The sequence below is a fragment of the Equus caballus genome, chromosome 4 (genome assembly GCF_041296265.1).
Source record: "Equus caballus isolate H_3958 breed thoroughbred chromosome 4, TB-T2T, whole genome shotgun sequence".
NCBI lineage: Eukaryota > Metazoa > Chordata > Mammalia > Perissodactyla > Equidae > Equus > Equus caballus.
In genome coordinates, this window is record NC_091687.1 from 67,297,254 (window position 1) to 67,324,371 (window position 27,118).

Consider the following 27,118-nt stretch of genomic DNA (forward strand, 5'->3'; position numbering starts at 1 on the left):
ATGCCACCTGGCTGGCCCGAAGGAGCATTTATTGGTGAGAGTCAGAGATGGGTCCGTTCTGGGCCCAGATTGTCTGTTCTTTAAAGAGGAGGGAATCCAACCCCCAGGGAAAAAGGCCAGAAATGGGAGTAGAGAGTTCCTGGGATCCTGAAAACTGCAAAAGACCCTGATGGATAGGGAGGGATATTTAACTGTGAGCAAGATCCAGCTCCGCTATGGCTGAGCAAAGAACAAGACTTACTCTCCCTTAGCTGCAGGCACCACTCTGATGGGCTGAGCTGCTTCTGCTGTGGCGCAGTCAAACCTAAAAGAGCACAAGTGGGCCGTACTTAACCAAGAGGAAGAGGAAGTGAGGGGTGTATTTTGGGATGTGGGTAGTTGACTCAGTATAGTAATTCCTTATATTCTTGAAATTTTGGGGTCAGTCACTCTGGGAAAATCTTGGGACTCAGGCACTAAGATTCAAACAAGTTGAATATAATGTAACCCCACAAGATTTTTCATTGCTGTTATAGGAACCCCTCCCCTGAATCAACAGATCATCTCAGGTGGTTATAAACACACACCTCTCAGTGCAGCAGTGGCAAATGTACTTGATATTAAAATAATCAGTTTTACACTGTTAATAAAACAATGTGCAGATGAATGTGTACAGCATTTGTGTAGAAAGCCCTACATTTGTTTGTGATACATAAAATACTCTGGAAGACTACATAAGGAACCAGTGGGGCTGGCCCAGTGGTGCAGCAGTTAAGTGCACACGTTCCGCTTCGGCAGCCCGGGGTTCGCTGGTTTGGATCCCAGGTGCGGACATGGTGCTGCTTGGCAAGCCATGCTGTGGTAGGTGTCCCACATATAAAGTAGAGGAAGATGGGCATAGATGTTAGCTCAGGGCCAGTCTTCCTCAGCAAAAAACAGGAGGATTGGCAGCAGATGTTAGCTCAGGGCTAATCTTCCTCAAAAAAAAGAGAAAAGAAACTGGTAAATTGGTAGCCATTAGGGAAGGAAACTGGATAGCTGGGAGAGAAAGGGAGAAAGAAGAGTTTTCACGATTAAACCTCATGTACCTTTTAAATTTGGAGCAAATACATGTATTGCTCAGAAATAAAAAATAAATACATTTTAAAAATAATCAGCTTTTATTGTTCTCAACAGAGAAAGTCAAGGCTGAAGTCAATGGGAATTAAGTGGCCCCACTCTGGAGGGTGGAAGCTGCGGCAGCATCTTGGGGAGCTTCCTCAGAGATTCCCTTCGTCTGGCTGCCCTGGCACAGGCATTTCTGAGGAATCACAAATCGCAGTGATCTGCAGGGAGGACACTGAGAAAAGCTGTCCTGCCTGGAATCAGCCGCTTTCCAGAGCTGACACCCAGGAAGGTAGAGCTCCTCTCCTGTGGGTCACGTCCTTACTGGAAGGTAGGTGGGAATTCACACGTGTGACACGAAACGTCCTTCTCTCACGCTGTCTCTCGCTGTCTCTCTCTCGTTCCTCTCCCGTTCCGCATTCCTCTGATCTTTGAGAAGAGAGTGTTGAACAAGTCAAGTTCTTGTTAGTCCGAGTCTGAACTCTCATTTGATTTGGAAGACTTATGCTTTCGTTTTTTCTTTCTTTTCTTTTCTTTCTTCTTTTTCTTATGCTTTTCTTTCTTCTTCTTTTTCTTGTTTTTCTCTTTACCTTCTGAGGAACTGGAGCTGCTCTCATCTTCATCTGAAGTGGAATCCTCCAGTAACTGTTTTAACTGCTGTATCCTAAACAGATTGGTCAAAGAATCATATTTAACTTAAACAAAATTTTTTTTAAAGATAGAAATATAACAGCAGTGGGGAGGGTAAAAAAGCGTCACAAATAATCACCTCATTAAAGACACTACATATTTTCATTTTTGCTTGCTTCTTGCCCACATCCATGCCTATTTTACATGAATGTAACCAGTGTACAAGCCATTTTGTATTCTTTCCTTTTCCTAAATATTCTGCATGTTTCTATAGTCCTTACTATTATGATTCTAAAAGATGCATCCTTGCCTAAATCATTCCCCCACTGCTCAGCTTCACGCTAGGTCATCTACCTCCTCAACAATTGTAACTCAGTACCTACCACCAAGCTGAGAAAAACAAACGCTTGTGTTTTTTCACTGTATCTTTAACCCTGTCTAAGACATTGGAGAAGATAAACTAAACGATAGTTGCCAACTCAACATCAGTGGCGTTTGTGGGCTGGGCCAAGCCCACTGCTTTAAGGTAACTCAAGTAGAACAAGGCTGGCCTGCTCGTTCTGCACACAGTGGTCTTTTCAGTGATTACTCCTGCCTTCTAAATATTTCACAAAGTACCATATTTACTAAACCACTCTTCTAATACTGAAATGGCTGTTTCCAGCTTGCTACAATTTCAGACTTTAAGAGGGTATTGTTATCGTCAGGATGACCTCACCTTATATCCTTTTCATGTCTTTTATTCTCTCGTATAATGTCATACATAGGATCTTCATGTGCCTTGAGGGTTAGAGAAAGTAAAGGTTTGGTTAGGCTTCACAGAGACTGTTAGTTAAATTAAAATTGAATCCCTATTTTCACTGAAACCAGTTTTATTTTCCCCGTTTGGTGTAATTTTATATTCAACATATTCTAATCCTTCCTAAGTGTCACCATCACTTCAAACTCATGGAGGCTATAAAAAAGATTTTCCAATTATACAAATATAGGATATAATTTAAATAGTCTTTATAAGGAGATAAACCTTGGCAAAATCATTATTAAATACTGCTCAAGGTTAGAAATATTGACATAATTCTTTTTATGTAGACATGATCAAGAGATATTGTTAAGCAAAATCAGTTGGAATATGTGAGAATGATTCATTTATAGGTGCACAAAAACATATATATATATGCCCAAAAAGAAGTCTGGAAGTGTATTCATCAAGCTACTTACTGCAGATTTCCTCTGGGGAGAGAGGCAAGATTGGACTTGAAAAGTCAGTTATGAAAAACCTTACTGTAATATTTTCATTTTGTTAAGACAAATGTATTCTTGTAATATTTGTATAATTTAAAATCACTTAAATTACTTAAAAATATGAATACATATAGACTGAATCTTATGGTATGTGAGTTATCTTTAAAAATATGTTTATTGTAAAAATTTTACATATTAAAGAAAATAATAAAGTTAAAAATATCTATCACCTTACCACCCAGGGATATCCACTGCTAACATTTTGTGTGGTTCTTCCAGTCACTGTTCACAATTTACAAAAAATCATAATCATATTGTATACACAATTCTATTCTCTTTTTCACTTGTTTTCATGAACATCTTCCTGTGACATTACATATTCTTCTAAAACATGATTCTTAAAAGCTATATAATTTCTGTTACAGTAATTTATGTTGGTATGTTGGCCATTGATGTTGTTTCCTTTAGTCTCTATTTTTCAACCATATAAGTAATTCTGACAGTTATCCTTATACGTTCCTAAAAATTTGTCTATATTGATGTTGTTATATCTTTAGAATCCTTAGAATTTAGGTTTCCAAATTTAAAAAGTATGAATATGTTTAAGTTTTTGAGATTTATGACCAAATTATCTGTTATAGGAGTGGTAAAAATTGACACTCCAGCCAGCAGTGATTCATCCAGAATATTTTCCTCAAATTATTAAAATGAAAGCACAGTATTTTAAATGTCTTAAAGTCCCTGGAGAATGTTTGTGGACCCGTTTGATATATGCTGGTAATCCCAATATATCTGATAATAGCATAGTTAAGTTGACTGAAACAGTTACTGAATGGTGAATTAACACCTCTGGGAGGTGACACTGTTAAAAAAAAAGTGAGGAAATGCTAGATCTCTTTTACTGTCATCTAAGGAGGAGATATCATTTACATACACACATAGTTTATAATAGATATCTAATAGACAAAGACTGGGGAATTAGAACTCTGATTTTAGTTATGAAACATGATTTTTTTTAACAGAGTAAGTTAAAAAAAGTGACTAAATAGATAACAATGTCTGCTTCAGAAAAAGAATCAGTGTTCCCAAGGCATCAGCAAATAACACTTTAATAAGAAGTTAGTGCTTCTGTTAACGAACTAATCTATTCACACAAATTCGATTTAACAGAGATGTACTCTGGCCAAAAGGCTTCTGGGAATGTATTTGATGTGAGCCTCAGTTCACTGATTACTGCCTGATTCACCGACATTCACCATTTCTGGTAAACGTAAATTGACGCTCTGGGGTTTTACTTACTACTCTGAACTGTTCTAACTTTTGGTTGCCTTTGATAAAGAAAGGGCATTCTTTGTCGCCCGTTCGGTGACCATACCGTTTACAACGCCAACCTAAAAACAAAGAAAAAGGGATATATTTCTGTAAGATAATGCATTTTTACTTAAAATAAAGTATCAGTAGATCATATTAGAGATATTCTTCATTAGATTCCAATTTTAAAAACAAATGCAATCAGTGGATGAACCATGTAAGATCCTAGAAAATAGAGGAAACTAATTGCTTCCTCAAGGATCTTTTAATCTTGGAGTTTTAGAAAGGAACTAAGTACTTATTAAGCAATCCCATGCAAAAAGTAGTGTGTTTTTTTCTAACTGTGTGTCATGGGTTGAATTGTGTCATCCCCCCCGACTCCCCCATTATGTTGAATGTCCTAACCCCTAGTACCACAGAATGCGACCTTATGGGAGGTAGGGTCTTCCTTCCCTCATAGCCCTCAGAAGGAACCCACCCTGCTGACACCTGGATTTCGGGCTTTTAGCCTCCAGAACTGTGAGACAATAAATTTCTTTTGTTTAAGTCACCCAGTTTGTGGTACTTTGTTACAGCAGCCCTAGCAAACTGTATACAAACATTAAACAATTCCAGCCAAGGAGATCAGGAAGCAGGAAGAGGAATTATAGGAAACATCAGCCAGTTTTGCTCCATGCCAGCATATACTGAACATATGTTGTGACAGGGAAGTAATGCTTTTCCCTTTATATTTTTATTGGAAAAAATGAAGTTCAGGGATTCTCTGTTGATTGCCACTGACCTGCCCCCTCCCTATCTCCCTCCTATTTTGAGTTAGCTCCACCTGGGGAAGAAAGAACGCACCCAATGCAGATGCAGACCCCTTCTAACAGGTGTCTGTTGACAAAAATGCTAGGATGTTAAATGCCATGGATTGACGTGTGGGTATCAAGAAGGATCCACGCCATCTGTGATCAAAACTCTCTGTTAAAGGAAAGGTGACCCTTATTACTCAAACTGTGGTCAATGGACCAGCAAGATTGACATCATCCCCTGGGAGCTTGTTAGAAATACAGAGTATCAGCCCTGCCCTTTGAGAAGCTCTGCTCTAGATAGCACTAGGATCAATGAAAGTGTGAATAATGCTTATGTGTGTTTTTTCTCATCTGGGATGGCTCCAAGTTTGTGGAGCCTGAAGCTTACACTACTGAAGGGGAGGGAGGGCTCTTTAGGAAAAAAAATCTCACCCTGGCAAATTTTATAAAAAGACAGGACCGCATGAACACATTATTGGGACTCCACAGGCCTTTGGAAGGTGCAAGTGAGGGGCCCTAAAGCTGAAGCTTCATTAACTTCAAGGTAAAACTGGTTCTGGTCTTAACCAAACACTCTTAATTTGCAGGTCAATGAAAAGAAGTATAAAGTGTTAGGTGCAGCACAACTAACCACCCCATCAAACAGAGGAGTGGTTTTAAACTTAACAACAACAACAAAAAACAGACTTCTGGGTAAAGATGGCAGACTAAAAACAATCATTTACTTTCATCTCCTTCCTGACATCCCATAAAAATGACAAAGAGAATATGTTTAGTAAGACATAAACCCCAAGGACAAGGAAAATAGGAAAGGAGACAGCAGTAAAAAAATATATATATATATATTGGAAGCTATAATACAGATAGAGTGTGCTAAATGAATAGCAGACCTCAGAAAACTGAATTCTAAGTCAGTGGTAGGGAGAACTGAGAACCAGCTCAATTTCCATTTGTAGAACCCCGAAAAGCTCCAAGAGGACCCCAGTGACCCCTACCTCCTAGTATACACACCCTCATGTAGTCCCCTTCCACAGTGAACAGGCCTGAGCTGTGGAAGCAACAGCATATTATGGAAATGACAGCTTATGATTTCTGAGGCTAGGTCATAAACAGTGTTGTTTGCACCTTGCTGTCTCTTGGATCACTGGTTCTAGGGAATGCCCACTATAATATCTTAAGACTTAAACAGTCTTACAAAGAGGTACAAGTAGCAAAAATTGAGGGCTCCTGTCAAGAGCCAGCAGCAGCTTGCTAGCTATATGAGTGAGCCATCTTGGAAACGGATCCTCCAGTCCCACTCTTGCCTTCAGGTGATTGTAGCCCCAGCCAACATCTTGACTGCAACTTTATCAGAGACTCAAAGCCAGAATCACCCAGATAAGTGGCTCATGAATTCCTGACCCACAGAAACTGAGATAATACATGTTAATTGTTGTATTAAGCCACTACATTTTGGGGTCATTTGTTACACAGAGATTCCAGTAATACAGTAGGTAGCCGCAGATTAGCAGACATCCAAAAGCCTCTTAATAAATGAGAGACAAAGGCGAAAAAACAAATAGAAAACACCAACTTGGAAGAAAAAAAAAATATTAGGGAGAAAAAAAAGAAATTAACATCCTTAGATAATAAATTGCAATAAGAGAACAAGAACAGAATTAAAAAAGTCATAGAACAAAAAGAGCTTGTGAAATGTAAATATAGAAGAAATAAACAACTGAAAGACTGGAAGATGTGTTGATGAAATATTCTAGAAAGCAGAAGATAAAAATAGGAGAGAAAAGATCAGAAATTACAAAATCAGTCTAGGAAGTCCACTATCAAAAACAGAATTGCAGACAGAGGGGAGGAAATAATCAGTGAAACAATTTGTGAAATTTCAAGACTGGAGACAAGAAGATGATCTTACAAGCTTCCAGGAAAGAAAAATAAAAAAAGGTAACAACAACAAAACAGGAACATCAAAGCATCCAGGGGCTGGCCCAGTGGTGCAGCAGTTAAGTTTGCACGTTCCTCTTCAGCAGCCCAAAGTTCGCCAGTATCGGATTCTGGGTGCGGACTTACACACCACTTGTCAAGCCAGGCCGTGGCAGGCATCCCACATATAAAGTACAGGAAGATGGGCACGGATGTTAGCTCAGGGCCAGTCTTCCTCAATAAATAAATAAGTAAATAAATATAAAATAGGAATTCTCAAGAGAAAAAAGCATCCAGAATTTAATTGTTTTGGACTTCTCCACAGCAATTCTACAAATGAGAAGGCAGTGGAGCAATGCCTTCAAAATTGTGCAGAAAGCTGGTTTTTAACTTAGAATTCTATACCCTGGCAAACTAAAAATAAAGTCTTAAAAATTTTATTCTCCCATACACCCATTTCTCAGCTACCAGAGAATGTGCTCTACCATAGCAAGAGAATATAACGAAAAAGAAGACCCAAGATACAGGCAATAGGAGATCCAACATAGGCGACAGGTCAGGGAAGACCACAGAATGATGGTGGAGGAGGATCTCTGGGTGATAGCATCGCGAGCAACTATCTTTGAAAGATAAAACTGACAGAATACTTCAAGCATCTGAAGATCTTCAATTAGTGATCAGTACAGAGAAAAGAAAAACCACCACCACAAGACAACTATTAATTGCAGAGAAAACAAAACATGCAGGATGCATGAAAGGAAATGTAATCAGTTTAGCATATGATTCAACTCTGAAAATAGTCATAATGAAAGATTTATTTAACTAAATTATGATACAACTATTATTAGGAAAATAGAAGATAGGAGGGTATGTGTATGAGGTGGGGTGGAGGCAGAAGGAAAGAGCTGAATTCTTGTTTTCTACAGAAGTCCACAGGTAATGAAGAGACCGGAAATATCAAGGGGCAGGAATACAGTCATCTTATTTAGGTGCATGGAGATAAACTTCAAAATAACTTTCTTAAAAGAGGTTCAGGTGGTTACCTTTGGGGTGAGGGGAATGGGGGGAAGGGGCTAGGAGCTGCTGTTTTACTTATGTGCACGAATAATCTTTGTACAGACAAATGTCCTAAAAGGCAGCAGTACCCTTTCTTCAAATGCCATCTGTGCTGCATGAAAGTGCTGTTGCTCTGGTGGGCTGGGGGGTGTGCACGCACAGCTCTACCTGTTCCAGACCCGCCCTCTGTGCCCCAAGCTCCTCTCAGGTTACATGGATAAAACCTTAATGCCACTGATGGAGGATGACTGACTGAGGCAGGACCCAAAGGGACCTGGCCTCCACTGCATCTCTATCCCCCACGGCATCTCTACCGTGGAGTACTGTTCTGTTACAGGATATCACTGGAGAGCATCCTCCACAGGCAGCTACGGCCCTGAGGAAAGACCGCTGCCCTTGGAGCCAGAAGCCCTGGAGGTGAAGCACTGCTCTACCTCTTATCCTGGACCACTCAGTAATAAATGCAAGTCGGCCTCCTCATCTCTAAAGAGAGACCATGCCAGGACTTTAACAGGGCTGTGGTGAGAACCAACTAATCAAAGGAAGTAAACACGCTTTGTCAGTCATGGGATGTATCTGCGTGCACTGAGGAGTGTTGGTGAAGCTCTTGTGTACTCACACTGCATGACTTTGACTTCTTTCCCCAGGGGCATCCAAAGTCCTTTAGTTGGGGCGTGAGCCAGAAATTCCCTGGCGTGTTCATTGCCTGGTACGTCTGGTATACAGTCTTCTGGCTTAGTCTCATCTTCCTAAAGAAAGAAGCGACCTGTAAACACTATGGCGAAAGCACTGGAATTCTCCCCACCTGCCTCACAACACAGCAGTGCCTGGCTTTCTCATGGGCTGGAGATCCCAGTGTCAGTGATAACCCTCTCAAGATCTGGAAAGAAAGACGAATTAGACCAGACAGAAAAAACAGAAATAAATGTAGCAGAGAACTATTACACAAAAATGATGTAGCTGTTCTTAGAGAAACGTTACTAGTTTTGTGCACACAGGAATGATCTGTGAGCTCCAAATTCTGCTTCTAGATCACAAAAATTAGATTCTAAGATCACAAAAAGTTTTCTGTTAACTTAAAAGCTTTGTGGAATGAGGCAAAGTATGGAATAATAAAAATGTTAAATACAAATAGCTTATTATAGCTTGAAGGCCACTGTCATGTTTGATAATCTCACACATGCTGTATTTATGAAATGTACCTTCACTACCAAATAACTGCATTATACAATTAAGCTGCTGGTTTTCTTACATTCTGATTTTTTTTCAATTTCCAATGAATATTAAATTGATAATGGAAAAATGTTTTTTTTCATCTTTTTTTTTAATGGAAAGTTACCAAACAAAAAAGGTTGCTTTGTCCTTTAACTCCTCCTCTAGGTCTCGGTCCCACAGAAAGACGGTGACCCTGTGGCCAGGGTGCTGGAGGAGGGACTCCTGCACCAGGGAGGCTGGACCCGATGAGCTTCAAGTCTCCTCAGAGCCCGCTGCTCTCTGAGCTGCAGACACTCAAGAAACAGCAGCAGGCGAGTGAGAGGAGGCACACGGGCAGGACAGCTTTGAGAAGATGGAGTCACCAGGCAGAGAGAAGGGAGTGATGGCTGAGGAGCACACGGCACCTGCCACGGCTTCTCAGGGACACACACACAGCTGACTAACTTTCTACGCAGGCACAGGCTTGTGACAAAGCCCAGGGTGTATGAACCGACTGGCATCTGCAGGGAGGAACAGGGTTATAAAAGGAGGTTTAAAACCTGACGCAGCTGTTTTCATAACAAGTTAATGAGTTTGAGCACTGAGTCAGCTGTCTAAGAGAGTAAGCAAAAGTATAAACTTCACACTGACCTTGATAAGCCCAGGAGGAGGTTTTTCATAACTAGAAAAGAAAAAAAAATCTGTCATCAACCATGTTAACAGGAACATAACACATTTTAATGAGCAAAAAGCAACCACAGGCCAAAATAAAAAGGATGTTTTTCGTAAGAACTTAAAACGACATTATATCTGAAACAGTGAAATATGCCCGGCACTCAGGAGAGCACATATAAGTAAACAGATGCTATACCACATCCTGCTGGGATGTAGAACTGAAATTCACGGAAATAATAACTAACTTGGTGTCTTAGCACAACGATTTTACTTTTGGAAGAAGGGAAAGCAAGAGGTTGCAGGGAAAACGTGAGGTAAATGTGAGGGTAGACCCGTGAGTTAACTGTGGCTCCAAACTGTTACTATGGTTGTCAGGTCATTGAGCCAGCACGACTCCCGCTTACCCAGCACTGAAGGGGCTCCCGGTGGGGAGGGTTGAGTGACTGTGCTCACGTGGCTGGGGCGGCGCGGGGTGGGGAGCAAAGCTGGAGGGAGGGGCCTACTGTGGGGGAAGGAGGTCAGGGTGGTCTGTCCTGGAGGCTCCCTCTCCCATTTCCCTGTCCTCCCAATTCAGGGTCCTCCCTGCCCCTGGGCTCTCTGCCTGCCGTCTGTGCCTGTCCCGACATCCTGGACTCCTGGACTCGAGGGGCAGCACTCCTCACGGTGCCTGAATGACATAACGATGCCGCTAGATGAAGCACAGGAACGACTGCGTGGGAACTACTTTCCCTTTCACCACAGAGCTCTCCGACCCCCAGGGTCCTGAGGCTACAAATCATGCCTGTGCGCCCAATTCATTTCCACTTTCCTTCACTCTGCCGGAGCTGCCCAAGAGGCTTCTGGATTCCAAATCTGGAAAACCAGCGCCAAATGCTCACGTCCATTTTTTAAGTTATTTTTCAATTGAGATTTAATTGACATGTAACATTGTATTTTAGGTATAATCATGTTCATTTTAAGTTACTGACTCACTACTGGCTATCAAACACACATGAGTGTCTGACTTTTAATGTGAATTCCTAATGGACACTCCTCCCCAAAAAACAGAGAAAAAAGAAGCAGGATAACTGAACATTTCAGGGCTTTTCCATGTCTCTAAAACGAACATTTAACTGAAAGAGGACATCTGGGCACTGTGGTGGGTTTAAAATTGTCTTGACTCCAAAAACTTGGAAATGTCTGAGTCCCCAAATTGCTGCACACAGATGGTAAATTCAGAGATGATTAATTTTCTGAATTTCGTAGTGAAAATGTCTCACTTTGTTTGTTTTTTTGTGAAGAAGATTGGCCCTGAGCTAACATCTGTTGCCAATCTTCCTCTTTTTCTTTTCTCCCTCCGCAAAGCCCCAGTACACAGTTATATATCCTAGTTGTAAGTCCCTCTAGTTCGTCTATGTGGGATGCTCCCACAGCATGGATTGATGAGTGGTGCATAGGTCTGTGGCCAGGATCCAAATTGGCGAACACTGGGCTGCTTAAGCGGAGTGAGCAAACTCAACCACTAAGCCACTGGGCTGGCCCTGAAAATATTGTACTTTTAGCATCAGAAAAACATTGATAAATCATTTATCTAATAGTCAAATAAATACTGATTATCCCCAAACTAATACAAGTGTACCTTGGAGATACTGCAGATTCATTTACAGACCACTGCAATAAAACAAATGTGGCAAGAAAGTGGTCACACAAATTTCTTTATGTTTACACTACACTGTAGTCTATTAAGTGTGCAATAGCATTATGTCTAAAAAACAATGTCTTTACCTAATTAAAAAATAGTTTATTGCTAAAAACTGGTAACCATCCTCTGAGCCTTCAGTGAGTTGTAATCTTTTTGCTGTTGCAGGGTCTTATAAAAAATGCAATATCTGCAAAGTGCAGTAAAATGAAGCACAATAAAATGAGGTATGCCTGTATAGGACAGTCTCCAAAATAGTTTAAGTTAAAAAAAAAAAAAAGCAGTAGGGTACGGAACAGTCAATTTGTTATGCTTCTATTTGTGTGTATGGGAAAAAGATGATATATACCCTCTACGTACACACAGACAGGACTTTACATGAACAGAATACCTCTGGAAGGATTCCTGAGGGAGGCAGCTTCATTTTTCACTTACATTGATTACATGCAAATATATTGTCTCAAATAATGTTTTTTAATCACAAAAGAAAGCTGAAATTAATAGCATCTTCCTTATACCTATGTTAGTATAAGCCCGGCTAATACATCTCTCAAAGAAAAACCAAAGGTAACCCGGAACTAAGAAAGAAAAAAGGGCCAAAAATATGCTATTAGTAGCTCATTTCTGCTATGGAGTTATATAGGCTGCATTTTTGTTTTAAAATGTCAATGTTATTTCTGTAATTGTCTCAGGAATTAAATCTCCACACTAGCTCTAATTATCTTGATATTTTCCTCCTACCAAAAAAGGAGAAACTAAATTTAATTCTCAGGTGATACTGAAGGTTCACCTTAAAAACTTACTCCTTGCAGAAGTGACCAGTCAACAATTATCAATCCAGGCACAGTGCTAAGCACCAGAAGGGAGAACTAAGGGCATAAAGATACTCCTAATTAAAAGGTACAGAAAATTAAAAACTAAAGAAAAGCATAAAATTAAAACTGCTCTCAGAAATCCCCATGTTACCTCTTTGCAAAGGTAATTCATATATTGGGACCCACAAAGTAGAGGCTGTCCCAGTGGCCTGGCTCATGTCACGAATCTAAATCTAAATCAGCCTGCATTAAGGGGATAGGCCTCACTGTCAAGGAAAGCTAACATACACCAATCACAATCCTCCAACTCAGCTTTAGCTAGCTGCCTTTACCTTTGAAATTGAACGTGCTAGCCTTATCAGGAAATACCCGACCTCCTACCCAATCATGCCAGGGTTCTGTGTTGCCTCTTCTAAGGCCCTATAAAACGTGCTCTTGCCCCAAATCCCTGGGAAGAGTGTGCCACTGCTTCTGAGGCACTGTACTCACCCATCCATGGATTGTTTTCCCTTGAATAAAGGGCAAACGTGTGACTGAATCGTATTATTTTTGTCATTTGACACTCTTTATAATTGTATAAGTGTCCTGATAAAAAACATGTTTTGGTTGTTTGGAATAGAGGACCCCACATTCCAACTGGAACATTTTACAGTTCTAAATCAGTGTGAATGGGCTTTGGAGGTCAAAAAAATTTTTTTGGTTTAAATTCTGATTATTCTCACTGCTGTGTACTTTGGGCAAGTTACTTAACCCCTCTGAGTCCCAATTTCCTCTTGGGTAAGTATTTCACAGCACACATGAAAGGCACTCCACAATATTGGCTTCTGCCCCTTTTGTGGAAAACAAGTTGATGCTCTCAGCAGCCTAATGAGGCAGCTCAAGACTGGCACACTAGCATCAGAAAGGCCAAGATCAGGACCCAACAGAGAGGCCTCACCAAACCAATCCAGCCTTTACATCTTTTTACAGATCTGCAGCTTTATGGGGATCCACAGCTGCTCCTAAGCAGAGGTGGGCACAGACCTGGCAGTGGACTTGCCACAGATATCATCCCCAGCGGGGCTTACTGCCTTTCTAGGCCATGAGACTCTGAGAACTCTCTTCTGCATCTGGCACCAGGGATCACTGCCTTTTCCCCATGCAGGTGGTACATGAGCTTTCAGCCAAGTCTCTCCCCATCTCCTCTCAGGCCCAAAAAATATGCCTTATGATAGTTATTAAATTATCTTGTTAAAATTTCAGAATAAGAGGAGGGCAGGCCAGGGACCCTGACCTTCATTTTACTGTTGGTCAATCAGAGGCTACACCAGTAAGAGGTTGAATCAGGACAATCACCCAGAACTCATGACATCAGGAGTTCTTTCACTGAGTTGTAATCCCCATTCTAGGCCAGCAGTGCATTTCCTGCAATAACTGTGATGAGCTAAATAAGTTGTGCAAGGGCACACAGCCCAGTGCCCGTGTGCTGGCCTCCATGCCATGCCTCTGTTGGGGAGGAAAAATTTCTCCTCTACCCTTTTAAATTCTGGCTAGTTTAAGAATTAAATTGACATGAAACAGATTAACAGGAGAAAAAGCAAATTTAATTTCATAGGTACAGGGGCTCCATAAGAACATGAGGTCCGTAGGCAGTTAGGCAGGTGAGGCTTATATTGCCATCCAGAGCTAGGGAGAAGGGGTCTGGGACTTCAACTGGAAGAAAGACAATTAATGGGAAGATGAAAAGAGCAAATGTTTGGTAAACAAACGTTTGCTGGACCATACAGCAACAATGGGACACAGAGAGAACTTTGCTCAAACAGACTTTGCTAGGTTCCTACCTGTCTATCACAGCTAGCTCATATTATACTGTAGTTATCCACGCTGATGGTTCCTTCCTGGAACAGGCCCTCTATCCAAATTCTTTCAGGCATTTAGAGGGAGGTAAAAGCTCTTCCTGGGTCTTTTGTTTCTTAAAATAATCAGCCTCAAGTAATCCTCATGTCAAAGAGACACATTTTGGGGTGGCAAATTTTGCTCCCCTACACCTCACCTGTACAGGATTGTCAGTAAACATTTAGCTAAATCTAATAATTATTCTAGCATCATGTTTGCCACTGGAAAACGAAAGACTCCAGGAACACTTTAAATCCAGAGCTTGAGTACTGTTTGATTTGGGCATAGGTATCATTCTGATTCCAGTTTTCCCTAAATTTTTTCCCCCCAAACATTGCTCATTTATTCACTTTTTATTTATTGTGATATAATTCCCAAACCATATTTCCCTATGTTTTCCAACACTCCCCCGTTAAGCAAAACACCCTGAAGTTGGGGGGAGGTAGTAACAAGGATAATGACCTCCTGTCCTCTCTGAGGCGGGGGATGCGTTGAATGTGTGCAGATATTAAACGCATACACGCATGTTTGCTTGCTGATGCTGGGAACAGCCATGTGGAGGCAGATAATTAATTCTAAGGAGTCTGTGAGGGGAAACGTCAAGTTAGGAGTCAATATTTGAGCTATGCCCTGAGGTTCACCAAGTTAATGGGAACCAGAGCTGTAGGGTTTTTAATCAGGGATTTTAGCAAGGATAAGTTTTCATCATCTGGTTTATCACCTTGTCACAGCAGAAGGCTTCCCCTGCCTGTGCTCAGCTGCACCCAAGCACCACAGACTGGTAGGCCTTCCTTATTTCTGGCTAGGGACTGAACCAAGAGAGACCCAGAAGGCTGAGAACACAAGTCTGTATTTGAGAAAGGCTGAGGGACAGGGAGGAAATTCTGAGGCCGCATTGTCTGTGCACTCAAAGAGCATCTCTCAAACTCTTAGAGGGATCTGCACCTCTTCCACAAGGAATAATCCATAAACACTTTTAGGTCGGATCTGTGCCTTAACCCTGTACACCTCCAGGGAAGTACTCATTTTAATACTTCAGAATGGCTGCAGAGTACAATATAATACTATACAGTAGTATTCTATTAAACTTAATGATTTAATGTTTTCTTCATCCTGACTCTCTTCTTATGCACTAACTTTAAAGACCCTTTAGAACACAGTAGATATTGTGGGTGCAGGGGTTAGGGAAAACTGAATAAGGGAAAAGTGAAATGCTTTTCCTCCTGCTCCTCTCAAAGATGTGAAAGAAAACAACTTTGGTGGATGTGATATTATTATTTATAATAAGATATGTTTGGTCTTCATCCACTGTTCCTGGGACACAGCTCCTCAAAACCTTAGAATTTCCTACAGAAGAGCTAGAGACATCTTTTGTTATAATATTTAGTTTTGTTCCCAGTTCCTGAAATAGCTCCAGAGCTATAAAGGTGAAAAGAGTTTCTTTTGTTATTTATAACAAGTCCCTTTCAGCCAAAGTAAGTTTATGTTAATAAGGTGACTTTGGAAAGCCAAGGATGGGGGCTGGTTGCCAAGGCAATCTACCATGTGGTTAGAGGGTTGGAACTTTCAGTCTCACCTCCAGGGAGGTTGAATTCATCACCAATGGCCAATGATTAATCAATTGTGCCTATGTAGTGAAGCCTCTATAAAAACCCAAAAGGACAGGGTTCAGAGAACTTCAGGGGTGGTGAACAGGTGCAGGTGTGGCATACCTGGAGTGGGCGTGGAAGCTCCACACCCTTCCACGTACCTTACCCTATGCATCTCTTCCATCTGGCTGTTCCTGAGTTATATCCTTTTACAATAAACTAGTAATCTAGTAAGTGAAATGTTTTCCTGTGTTCCATGAGCTGCTCTAGCAAATTAACCAAACTGGAGGAGGAGGTCGTGGGAACCTCCAATTTATAGCCCATGGGTCAGAAACACAGGTAACAACCTGGACTTGTGATTGACAACTAAATTGTGTGTGCGTGGGGGGCAGTCTTGTGGGATTGAGCCTTCAACCTGTGGGTTCTGACGCTATCTCCAGGCAGACAGTGTCAAAATTAAGTGAAATTCATAAGACTTCTACTCTGTGTCCTCTGAGAATAGGAGAATTGCTTGGTGGTGTTGGAAAACCCCCACACAGCTGGAGTACAGAGTAGTGCTGTGAGCGTAGTTTGAGTGCAAAGAAGGAAAACAGGAGTGTTTTTTCCTTTACAGCAGATGGTGGATGAGAAATGCCATGAGTCGCTAGAGCAAGAAAAACTTCCCTTTGGGTTCGTCTCTGGACCCTTCCAAACAAGGATTGTGATGGAGGCTTCTCCCCACTCTCATCCTCACCGTCACCTATCCTGAGTTTTTTCTAAAGGGACAGAGGAGGATTTACTCCCTTAAAATTACATAGTAAACAACTGGGTATAAACAGAAGTAGCTTTTTAGGTATGCTATTTCCAAAGCAAATACTTTAAATATTTTCCGGTGGAAAGATGTGGCATGTCATAGGCTTAGGCCTCTCTGAGCAAGAATAATGGAAATTTGCTTAAGTTGGGAAGGTGACACAGTCCATCAGTAGCCATTCATTAGAAACATTAATGCTATGCCCTATGTATTGGGATTTAAGGGAATTTGGAAGGGAGGTGGTAGAAAGTCTATGTAAATATCCAGTAATCCAACAATACTTTCTTTTTGCTATAAGAGTTGCACAAATAACATATGGCTGAAAAATCTAAGATCCAAATTTCTGAAAAATATGTAAATGTTTTCGCCTAGATGGAAAAGTGTGATGGAGTGTGATGGAACTACACATTTTGAAACCTGTTATTACTGGCAATGGCCTTCCCTAATAAGTCCATTTTACAACTGTTCCCACAACTTTACAGGAACATGATTGATATTTTTTCCTGGGGCTAAACAATTCATTAATTTATGTAGCACGTTAAAAAAGAGATGTCTCAAAGATTAAAGTAATATTTAACTATTAAAAAAATAACAGATTTAGAAATGGGAATGCGTTTATTGTGTAGTTGGCTTCTGCACTGAGACAGATGAGAAGTGTGCATCATCTTTGTAGTTAATCCTTAGAATTAAAAAACAAAAGTTGATGGAGGCCCATTATTTTGTACCATCTGTGAAGCCTTGCTATTCTATCATGCAGATTGTAATAAGTTGCTCTGAGAGTATGAAGACTAAATTGAGATAAGAGAGGAAAAACATCTTCCCAAGTGGGTACGGGGGAAGAAATCTTTATTTTGCCAAATATTTCTAATTACTCTTTGTGGTTTTGAGCACTGGGGTGGGATTTCTTTTAGAAAGGTCCTTCATGTAAGCATACTCTATTCCACACAATTGTTCCTGCAGCCGGCTCCTCTGGGGCTGAAAGGCAGAGACAAAACTGCCACATAGACACAGAATGTCCATTCTGTATGCCTGGCAGCCCAGGGGCACTTGAATGATAGAGCTGGAACATGGATTGGAGCATGAGTGGGAGACTCAGATGCCTTCATGGGCCTCGCAGATATGGTCAAAGAGCAAGAAAAGTTAAGGTCAAGTGTAAGAAAATGACCAGAGGAGTATGAGGGGACCTCAAGAGGGCATTCTACCAGGTAAAAAGATTTGAATTCAACTTGTAAAAAACCACTACAGGGCTTCCCATCTAATGTGGCTGGCTGACCAACTTACTTATCTGCCTTCCTTTCCCAAACTCTCTTAAAATGACCATAAAGGAATCAAAAAGGTAAGAAGCCACAAAGAAATTCTAAGAAGAGATACTAGCAGAGAACAATTTCAAGACAAGGCTAGGAAGACAACGGAAAGTGGAACAAAGTAACTGACTTCTTTAGGTGGAGAAAGCTACAACCTTTAGAAGCTAGGGGTTGGGAGTATGAACACTGAGTGGTTAAAACCACCAATATTCTCCATCTCCATAGCCAGAAGACTCTCTCCGCCCTTACCCTTCAAAGAGAAGGCAGGTTTAATCCCCTGTGAAACTTAACTGGAAAGGCTCCAGATGCATGGGAATATAAGCACGGCTCAGGACAGGGATGAGGGTGAGCACTGGCTGAAAACAGTTAAGTCTCAGCCTGAACTCTGGACCAAAGCCCCCTCCCTCTTCATCCCAATCCAGAACACTGGCACCCAGGCCTGAGAATGGAAGGTTCTTCTTTGGACAAGCTGAACAGCCCCCAGAAAAGAACTCCACCTTCTGATCTGTGGGAGCCTACCCATGAAAAGGGCAGATGGTAGCCTGATATGCCTACAGTGAAACTTATAGTCAACAGACTTAACAGCCAACAAACCAGCACCTCTGCATTCTCTCTTTCTTTCTCTCTCATCAGCCCCCTTCACAACACAATGCTATGAAAAAAAGAATTCTCAGGACAAGAAAAAGCTCCTGAAAGTAAAAAATATGATAACTGAAATTTTAGAAAAGTGCAATGGTGGAAGGACTGGAAGATAAATGTTATAGAAAGTAGAAATGAAAAGACAAAAAGATAGAAAAAAGGAAAGAAAAGATAGAGGATCAACAGAAGTTGAAAAGAAAGAAAAAAACAAAATGGAGGGAAGAAAATTAAAAAATCATGTATGAATATTAAAATACCCATAAAGTGTCAAGAAAATAAAAAATTTTTAAAAGCCAGTGAGGAAAAGTTCACATTATCATGAAACTGTAAAATACCAGGGATAAAGAATTCTTTTAGGGGCCAGCCCGGTGGCCTAGCAGTTAAGTGGGCACGTTCCGTTTCAGTGGCCCAGGGTTCGCTGGTTTGGATCCTAGGTGCAGACATGGCACTGCTTGGCAAGCCACACTGTGGTAGGTGTCCCACATATAAAGTAGAGGAAGATGGGCAGGGATGTTAGCTCAGGGCCAGTCTTCCTCAGCAAAAAGAGGAGGATTGGCAGCAGATGTTAGCTCACGGCTAATCTTCCTAAAAAAAAAAAAAGAATTCTTTTAGCTTCCACAAGTGGGATGAGGCAAAATAAGTAACATAAAAAAAAAAGTGAATCCAAGTGGCATCGGATTTCTCAGCAATACTGCGAGCTAGAAAATGGTGGCACACCACCTTTGAAACTGAATGAAAATAATTTCTAACCTAGATTTCCACACCTAGCCAAACTACCTATCATGTTTAAGGGCAGAATAAAAACATTTTCAGATATGTAAGTACTCAACAAATTTACCCCCAATACACTATTTTATAGGAAGTTACATACTGCGAATCAGCAAAATGAGGTAAAGACAGAAAGAGGAAGACACAGGATCCAGGAATGGGATCCAAAACAGGAGAGTGGTGAAGGAAGTCCCAGGATGATTGTTATATACCAGGTCTAGAAAGTATCCACAGTGTACTGGAGGAGAACAGAAGGAAGATTCTAGGTTAAAAAAATGAACTGATAGGTTATCTGATATGTAGGCACATGTGGAAAAAGTACTCTCATCTTTCAGAGCCTTTGGAATAAAATTAGCAGCAGGTAATAGAAAATTAAGCAAATGAAAAAAACTGAGGCTCTCATTAACTACTTGAAAAACAAGCGTTGTACTAGAAAGTAAAAGAAATCATAGAACACCATTTGGCTCAAAAGTGAATAATACTGCATAGTTATAATAATGTTAATATGAACTATTGATTAAAAAAATTATACTGGAGCTATATTGGAAGGATGGAGACAAGAAGGGTAAGGAAAGAGAACTAAACTCCTGTCTTCTATGATATGAGGTTAATAGGTAATGTCTATTGTTCAATCAAAAAAAGCAGTATAAACATATAACTTAGAAATAAGTAGGGGCTGGCCCAGTGGCCTAGTGGTTAAGTGCATGCACTCTGCTTTGGTGGCCTGGGTTTTGCAGGTTTGGATCCTGGGCGCGGACCTATACATTGCTCATCAAGCCATGCTGTGGTGGTGTCCCACATACAAAATGGAGGAAGATTGGCACAGATGTTAGCTCAGGGACTTTGTCACCAAAAAAAAAAAAAAAAAAGAAAAACAAATAAGTAGTTAAATACCAGAAGAAAAAAGTAAAAGTTTCCTCACTGAAGCCTTAGTTGGAGGCGGGGGTGCAAAGAGTGTGGGGGGTCACTGAAGAGTAGGGATGCGAACGACTATTTTTTTGAAATTAGTTGGATAGTACTATTTAATGCTTAAACTATATTGAAGTATTACTCTGGAAACATAAATTTTGATTTAAAAGCAAACAAACCTCTGAACTAGCCAAAGTAGTATGTCAAGAGCCCAGAAAAATTTTAAATCTCTGAAGCTGAAAAATCTCACTGGTCTGGGAATCAGACATCTGGGTTCCTCTTCAGTTTGTAGATGGATGTGTCCTTGATCAGGTTAGTTAAGTGCTGAGCCTGCATTTCCTCATCTGCAAAAGGAGGTTATAATCTCTCTGTGAGTGCTCTGTGAGCTACAAAATAAATGTATGAACAACTGTCCGGCATCCTACAGTTAAAGATACTGAGACCTGGGCTGGGCTGAGCCCTGCCTGAGCTTATCCTAGGGAAAGATTTTTGAACATCTGCCTTCACAGGAGACTGAGCACCACAGAGTGTGCTGAAGCGGCCAGGACCGCGGAGGCAGCAGTGCAGAGCCTGTATCCTGCAACCACTGCCCTCCTGAGGAAATTCAGCTCAAGGGCCACCGGGAAAAGAGCAGGCCGGCTCCAAAAAAGGCATGCATTTTGTGTCAAAGCTCCCAGAAGGTTACTTATGTAGGACGGCAACCCTTTGAGGACCTTTCTTTACATGATCGTCTTAGCATAGGTAATGAGATGTGCCTGAAACAGAAATGAGTTATTTACCCACTAACTCAGAAAATAACACAGAAAAATTTGACTTCTACAACTACTTATAGAATCACAGAATCTTGGAAGAGACCTGAAAGGTCATTACTCCAACCTTCTGCCTGATGTTTAATCTTCACAACCTACCCTTCTCCTACTGGTTGTCCCGCCTCTCCTTGAACCCTCTGCTGGGGGGGGGGGGGGTGGGACGGGGGAGGGCGCACAGTGCCTCCTATGTCAGGCCATGCTGACAAGCAAGAATATATGATTCTGGAGCCAGCCCTGATGGTCTAGAAGTTAAGGTTTGGCCCTCGCAGCTCTAATGGCCTGTTTCAGTTACCCAGAAGCAGAACCACACCACTCATCTGTCAGTAGCCATGCAGTGGGAGCAGCTCACATAGAACTAGAAGGACTTACAACTAGGATATACAACTATGTACTGGGGCTTTAGAGAGGGGGAAAAAAAAGGGGGAAGACTGGCAGCAGATGTTAGCTCAGGGAGACTCTTCCCCAGCAAAAAAATAAAAATAAAAGTAACATATATATGACTGGTCCTAATTCTTCTGTTGAGCTAGAATTGGCCTCTTTGTGGCTTCCACCCTTAATCCTGGTAAAAATCCTCAGCACTCCACTCTCTTTTACCTGGCAGCCACCTTTCCAATATTTAGGGACGAGCCCTCACCCCATTGTTCATTCTTCTCTCTCTCACCACACGAACCTTACAGGACTGGGTTTTCTCTTCCCTTAACAGCAGAAGATGAAAAGAATGGGGATTTTACGCAGTTCATAGGCGGCCCTTTGAACTGAGAAACCGATAAGGACAGGGAGCAGCGCTCCTGTACTCGGTCCCCAGTCCTGACGGAGCGCCCCGCAGCGCGCAAGGCACCCCCAGCCCCGCGGGCGAGGGACGACCCTCCAGCGCGGCGCTTCCGGCACCGGGACAGCCCCGCGCGCCCGGACGGGCCTCGGGGCGGGGCCTCAGCTCCTCCCGGCGACGCCGCCCGGGGCGCCGGACAGACCTGCCCTCTGCGCCGAGGGCCAGTGGCAGGCACCGGGCACGCCGTCTCCGACGGCCAGCCGGCCACCTGGCCCTTGCGGACCCCGGGGACCCCGCGTGCCGCGCCCACGGGCCCCTCCGCGCAGAAGGCGGGGCGGCGGGGACTCACAAGGACTCCAGGTGCTTGAGCTGCTGCAGCTGCTGCGCGTCGTGCCGCCGCCGCTTCTGCTCCCGGCGCCGCTGCAGCTCCTGCTCGGGCGGCTCCCGCGGCCGCCGCGCGCCCCCGGCCCCCGCGTCGTCGCGCCCCGACCGGGACGACATCGTGGCCCGCGCCGGAGGCCGCCCCGCGGCGCGGCGGCGGCGGCGAAGACGGCACTTCCTCCGCGCCGCGCCCGTCCGGCTCCGCAGCGCCCCCTCCTGCCGCCGCCCGCCTCCCGCCGGGGAAGGGCCCGGTGTCCCCGCCGAGGCTGCCCGGCCCCCCCTTCCGACTGGCGCGCCCGGCCGCCTCCCCGCGGCGTGGCCCCAAGTCCTGGCTCAGAGCGCCCGGCCCCGCCGCCACGCTAGCCGGTGCTGGAGGTGGGAGCGCGCCCCCTGGCGGCGGCCGAGGGCTGAGGATGCCCGCGGAGGAGCCGGAGAGCCCTTCCCGCGCGCTGGTAGGGCGGGGCACAACTCTCCCGGCCTGCGGCCCCCGCCCCGCCCCACCTTCGCAGTCTCCACCTTCGAGGCGACGGAATCCGTGCACGTCATCTTTGTACCCCCAGTGCTTAGAAACACAGAAGTTACTCTTACTTATTGGTGGGATTCATCCAGTTTGGAAAGAAAGCAAGACTCTCCATAGAAATTCTCCAATTTTCCAGAGCATGCTATCCATGGTTAAAATAGTGTATTTTGGGGGCCGGCTCCGTGGCCGAGTGGTTAAGTTTGCGCGCTCTGCTGCGGGGCCGCAGGGTTCGGATCCTGGGCGCTGACATGGCACTGCTCATCAGGCCACGTTGAGGCGGCGTCCCACATCCCACAACTGGAAGGACCGTGCAACTAAGATGTACAACTGTATACAGGGGGGGTTTGGGGAGATAAAAGCAGAAAAAAAAAATTGGCAAGAGTTGTTAGTCCAGGTGCCAATCTTAAAAAAAAAAAACCAAAAAAACCCCTGTATATTGTATTTAGATAGGATGTGGGTGCTGGAAATGAAAATGTAATATACACTGGGCGCTTTTTATGTGCTGGTCATTGAGCCTTAGCTCTTAATGAGAATTGAGAATCTTCAAAAACTTAATAAGTGCGTTATTACCCTTATGTATTACCCTAATTTTATAGATAAGGAGAAGGAGGCCTAGAGAGTTAAGTGACAGCCCAAGGATGAGAACTAGTAAGTCGTGGAACCAGAGTGCAAAAGTATTAGGTGCTTAACTAGGTTGTATTTTGAAACTGTATCTGATACATAATTCTTTTAGCTTTGAAATAATGGAAGAAACTACCGAGGGAGTGAAAATAACAGCATCGGGGAAGTACTTGCCTCAAATATTCAAATGGTTAATGCCTAACACATAAGGAGCTCTTTCAAATTTATTCAAGAAAACACAGACATACACAAGCTATGTACAGATGTACGAAATTATACTGACATTTGTCCTGGCACTTGGAAATGACCTTTTGCTCTAAAAGTGAAGCCAATATGAATTGTGTGGATGGATGATCCAGCCATTCATGAAAGTTTTGCGGGCCGATAAATATCCTATATAATGCCTTATAAGACATCTAAATCCAGTCAAGAAGAAGGATGTAGTCTCTGGAAGATGTGATACAGAAGCAAAGAAAATGTAATGCAGTTGTGTTGCAGAATGAAGTTGGTCTACAGAATCTAGAAAAGGAGAACCAAGGAAAAGCAATCAGGCAGTGTTTGTCCAGCATTGTCTAGTAGAAACCCAAACTCTGTAATAGAAATGTGCACTGTTTGGAGAAAGGGATAACATTGACCAAACTTGGCCCCACCTTAAGGGAAATATGCTTAAAGACTAGCTAAGCCTCTGGGCTCTGATTCTATTCTCACCCAGCAACATTCCCATGGCGATTTCATACCAGATTCTGATAATGGGCAGAAGAGGTTTTGGTCAGATTTGAGTATCTGGGTCATTGGAAAGGTGTATCTCCTACTATAAATTAACAACTTGACATTGTGATTTATAAGTTAGTCTTTTGTGAATTGTTATTATGGCAGAGTATTATTGTATTTCCCAAGATAGCTGCAATAATATCTGCCATCCTGTTTGTTCTTCTGCAGTGTGACCTTGATTCTCCTCCCCATGGAGCACTGGGGTCTGTGCCCCTTGCCTTGCTTCTGGGCCAAACTTGAAGGGACTTGCTTGTAACTAGTACAAAGCAGTGTAAGTGATGCATTTCCTTTGTGAGGTGGGAAAGGGTCATATAGCTTCTACCTGGTTCTCTTGAAATATTCCCTCCTGAAGTCTTCAGGGGCAGTATAAACTGTTCGGCTGCCGTGAGGCCACCATGCTGCGAGGAGGCCCAAACTAACCCATGAGGAGATATCACATGCAGAGGCCCTGAAACTAAACAGAGTGATGCCAGGCCAGGTCGCAGCTGCATAACCACCTCTCACCCCTTGTCAGCTCCAGTCTGGATGACATCACACGAGAGAGCTTGAGTCAGAACCACTAAACCAAGGCCTTCAGGAATTCCCAATACACAGAAACTGTTGAGAGATTAAAAAAATACGCATTATTTCATGCCAATAGGTTTGGGGTGGTTTGTTGTGGAAGAGCAGTCTCTGAACAGTGGCGCCCCCTGCAGCTCCTAGGCAGCCAGAGGACTTTTTTTATTCATTTCCTATTTCCTTTATCATTTTAACACAGATCATTGGTAAACCAATATATGGAAAAATATGCAATCTCACTAATAATCAAAGATATGCATGCTCAAGCATTATTATTGTACTATATCATACTTGTTAAATGAGAACATTTTAATCTTCAGTGATTATACCCAATATGGCCATGTGGTGTCATCATTACATTTATCCATTACTAGTGGCATTTCACTTTTGGAATGAAGATATTGATATCTTTCCACCTAATACTCCCACTTCTGAGGATAAATTAAAGGAGAAAGAAGCTATTTGCACAAAGTTATTTATTGCAGTAATATTTATAAATTGCAAACAACACATATCTAACATTTGGAGAATGATTAATATGGAACGTATCCTGAGGGAATGTTATACAGCTATTAAATATCATAAATCCATATCGACACTGACATAAAATAAGTAAAAAAGTCGAATAATAGAATACGCATATACGATGATCAAAAATCTGAACAATCAATGTCTGCAGATAGACTAGGAGACCAAATATAAAAAAACAAAATCAATCATTGTCTTAAGGTGGTAGGATTAGGGGTATAAACTTATAAACTTATTTAAAATACAGCATTGTGTTTACCATGAAAATATTTTAAAGAACAAAAGTGATTATCTTTTGGGGCTGGCCCCGTGGCCGAGTGGTTGAGTTTGTGCGCTCCGCTTCTGTGGCCCAGGGTTTTGCTGGTCCTGATCCTGGGCACAGAAAAGGCATTGCTCGTCAGGCCATGCTGAGGCGGCATCCCACATAGCACCAGAGGGACCTACAACTAGAATATACAACTACGTACTGGGGGGCTTTGAGGAGAAGGAAAAAAAAAAAGAAGATTGGCAACAGATGTTAGCTCAGGTGCCAATCTTTAAAAAAAGTGATTATCTTTTATTTCTATATAAATGTAACAATACAGACTAGTCACTCATCATTTCAAAGGGTGAGATAGGCAACAGGATGTACCAAGACAATAGGGGTGAATGTGAAATTTTTAAAACGCCTGTAGATGAGCTCATTTGACACCCACTCCAGTCCTTTTCTAGCTCAGCTAGAAAGTTGAAAACGACATTTTTCAGACTCCCTTGTAGTTCAGATTCTGCACATGACCTACATTTCACTAAACAAAATTATTGTGGCAGGACTAGGAGGCAGCAGCCGCATGTGGGGGTCGGCTCTCCCCCTGCAAGCCCAGAGGCAGAGGAAAGTTACCTGTGTCCATTCCTCATATCATAGGGTCCTGGTGGTGACAGCAGCAGTGGTGGTGTCCCCTGGAACAGTCCCACAGTCTGGCCGCATGTTTCTCCTGGCGGCACTGCTGTGGCCACAGTGTTCCTGGGCGTGAGGTGTCCGAGTCTGGTTTTTTGGGTCTCCTAGAGGTTCAGAACTGATTCCCTTGAAACTAGGTAGTTTGTGTTTAAACCAACTAGAGTGGGTTCTGTTGTCTGTGACAAAGAAGTCTGTCAGAAACAACGATTACTACGTAAGTTTTTAAAATCAACCTTCTTAGATGTCCTGATACTAAGGGAAAAAAAAAAATAGGTAGTGTAATTCACTATGTAGGAACATAAGGAGATTTCCTTCTCGCAGTTTAGAGTATCCTCCTACAGTCATCCCACGTGGGGAGGTGAGAGGACTGGGAGGCTCAAGAGCTCAGCCGTCTGAACAATGGAGTCCCAGATCCCAGCCTGTGTGGGAGCTCCGGCTACTGGTGCGATCCCACATTTGAGCAAGTTTTGCCGATGTGTGAGGTGGGGCCTCCTGGATCCCGATTATATCATGGCCTATAGAGCCTCCTGAGCAAGAACCCACCCAACTACAGATAGTGGGCTTCAGGCACGCAATCTGGGCCAGCAACAAAGCTCCCCTAGAGGGGAAGAACAATTCTGGTCCAGTTTGGTTGGTGTGAGCCAACTTAGATTTGTCTGGCATGCGCCATGTAGTCATCTGAACTCCAGGGAGAACCAGAAGCTGTGAGGTTATAAAGGTGGAGGAAAGAGCAAATAAAACTCTCAAAGACATTCAGTCATCTATTCATCTATTCTTTGTTGTTGTTGTTGTTTTGGTGAGGAATATTGGCCCTGAGTTAACATCTGTGCCAGTCTTCCCCTGTTTTGTATGTGGGGTTGCCTGCGACAGCATGGCTTGATGAGTGCTGTAGGTCCTGGCTTGGATCTGAACCCGTGAACCCCGGGCTGTTGAAGTGGAGCGTGCCAAACTTAACCAC

General features: G+C 42.7%; 1 protein-coding gene across 1 annotated transcript; it reads right to left on the reverse strand.

Moving 5' to 3' along the window:
- Positions 1-1,120: 1,120 nt before the first annotated feature.
- LOC100070196 (RP9 pre-mRNA splicing factor) lies at positions 1,121-22,511 on the reverse strand. Its single transcript, XM_023639493.2, has 6 exons — positions 22,197-22,511; positions 9,879-9,909; positions 8,653-8,782; positions 4,255-4,346; positions 2,432-2,493; positions 1,121-1,747 (listed from the first exon to the last, which is right to left on the reverse strand). Exons 1-6 carry the CDS (start codon positions 22,346-22,348, stop codon positions 1,549-1,551), a joined length of 666 nt encoding a protein of 221 aa, XP_023495261.1. The 5' UTR covers positions 22,349-22,511; the 3' UTR covers positions 1,121-1,548.
- Positions 22,512-27,118: the final 4,607 nt, after the last annotated feature.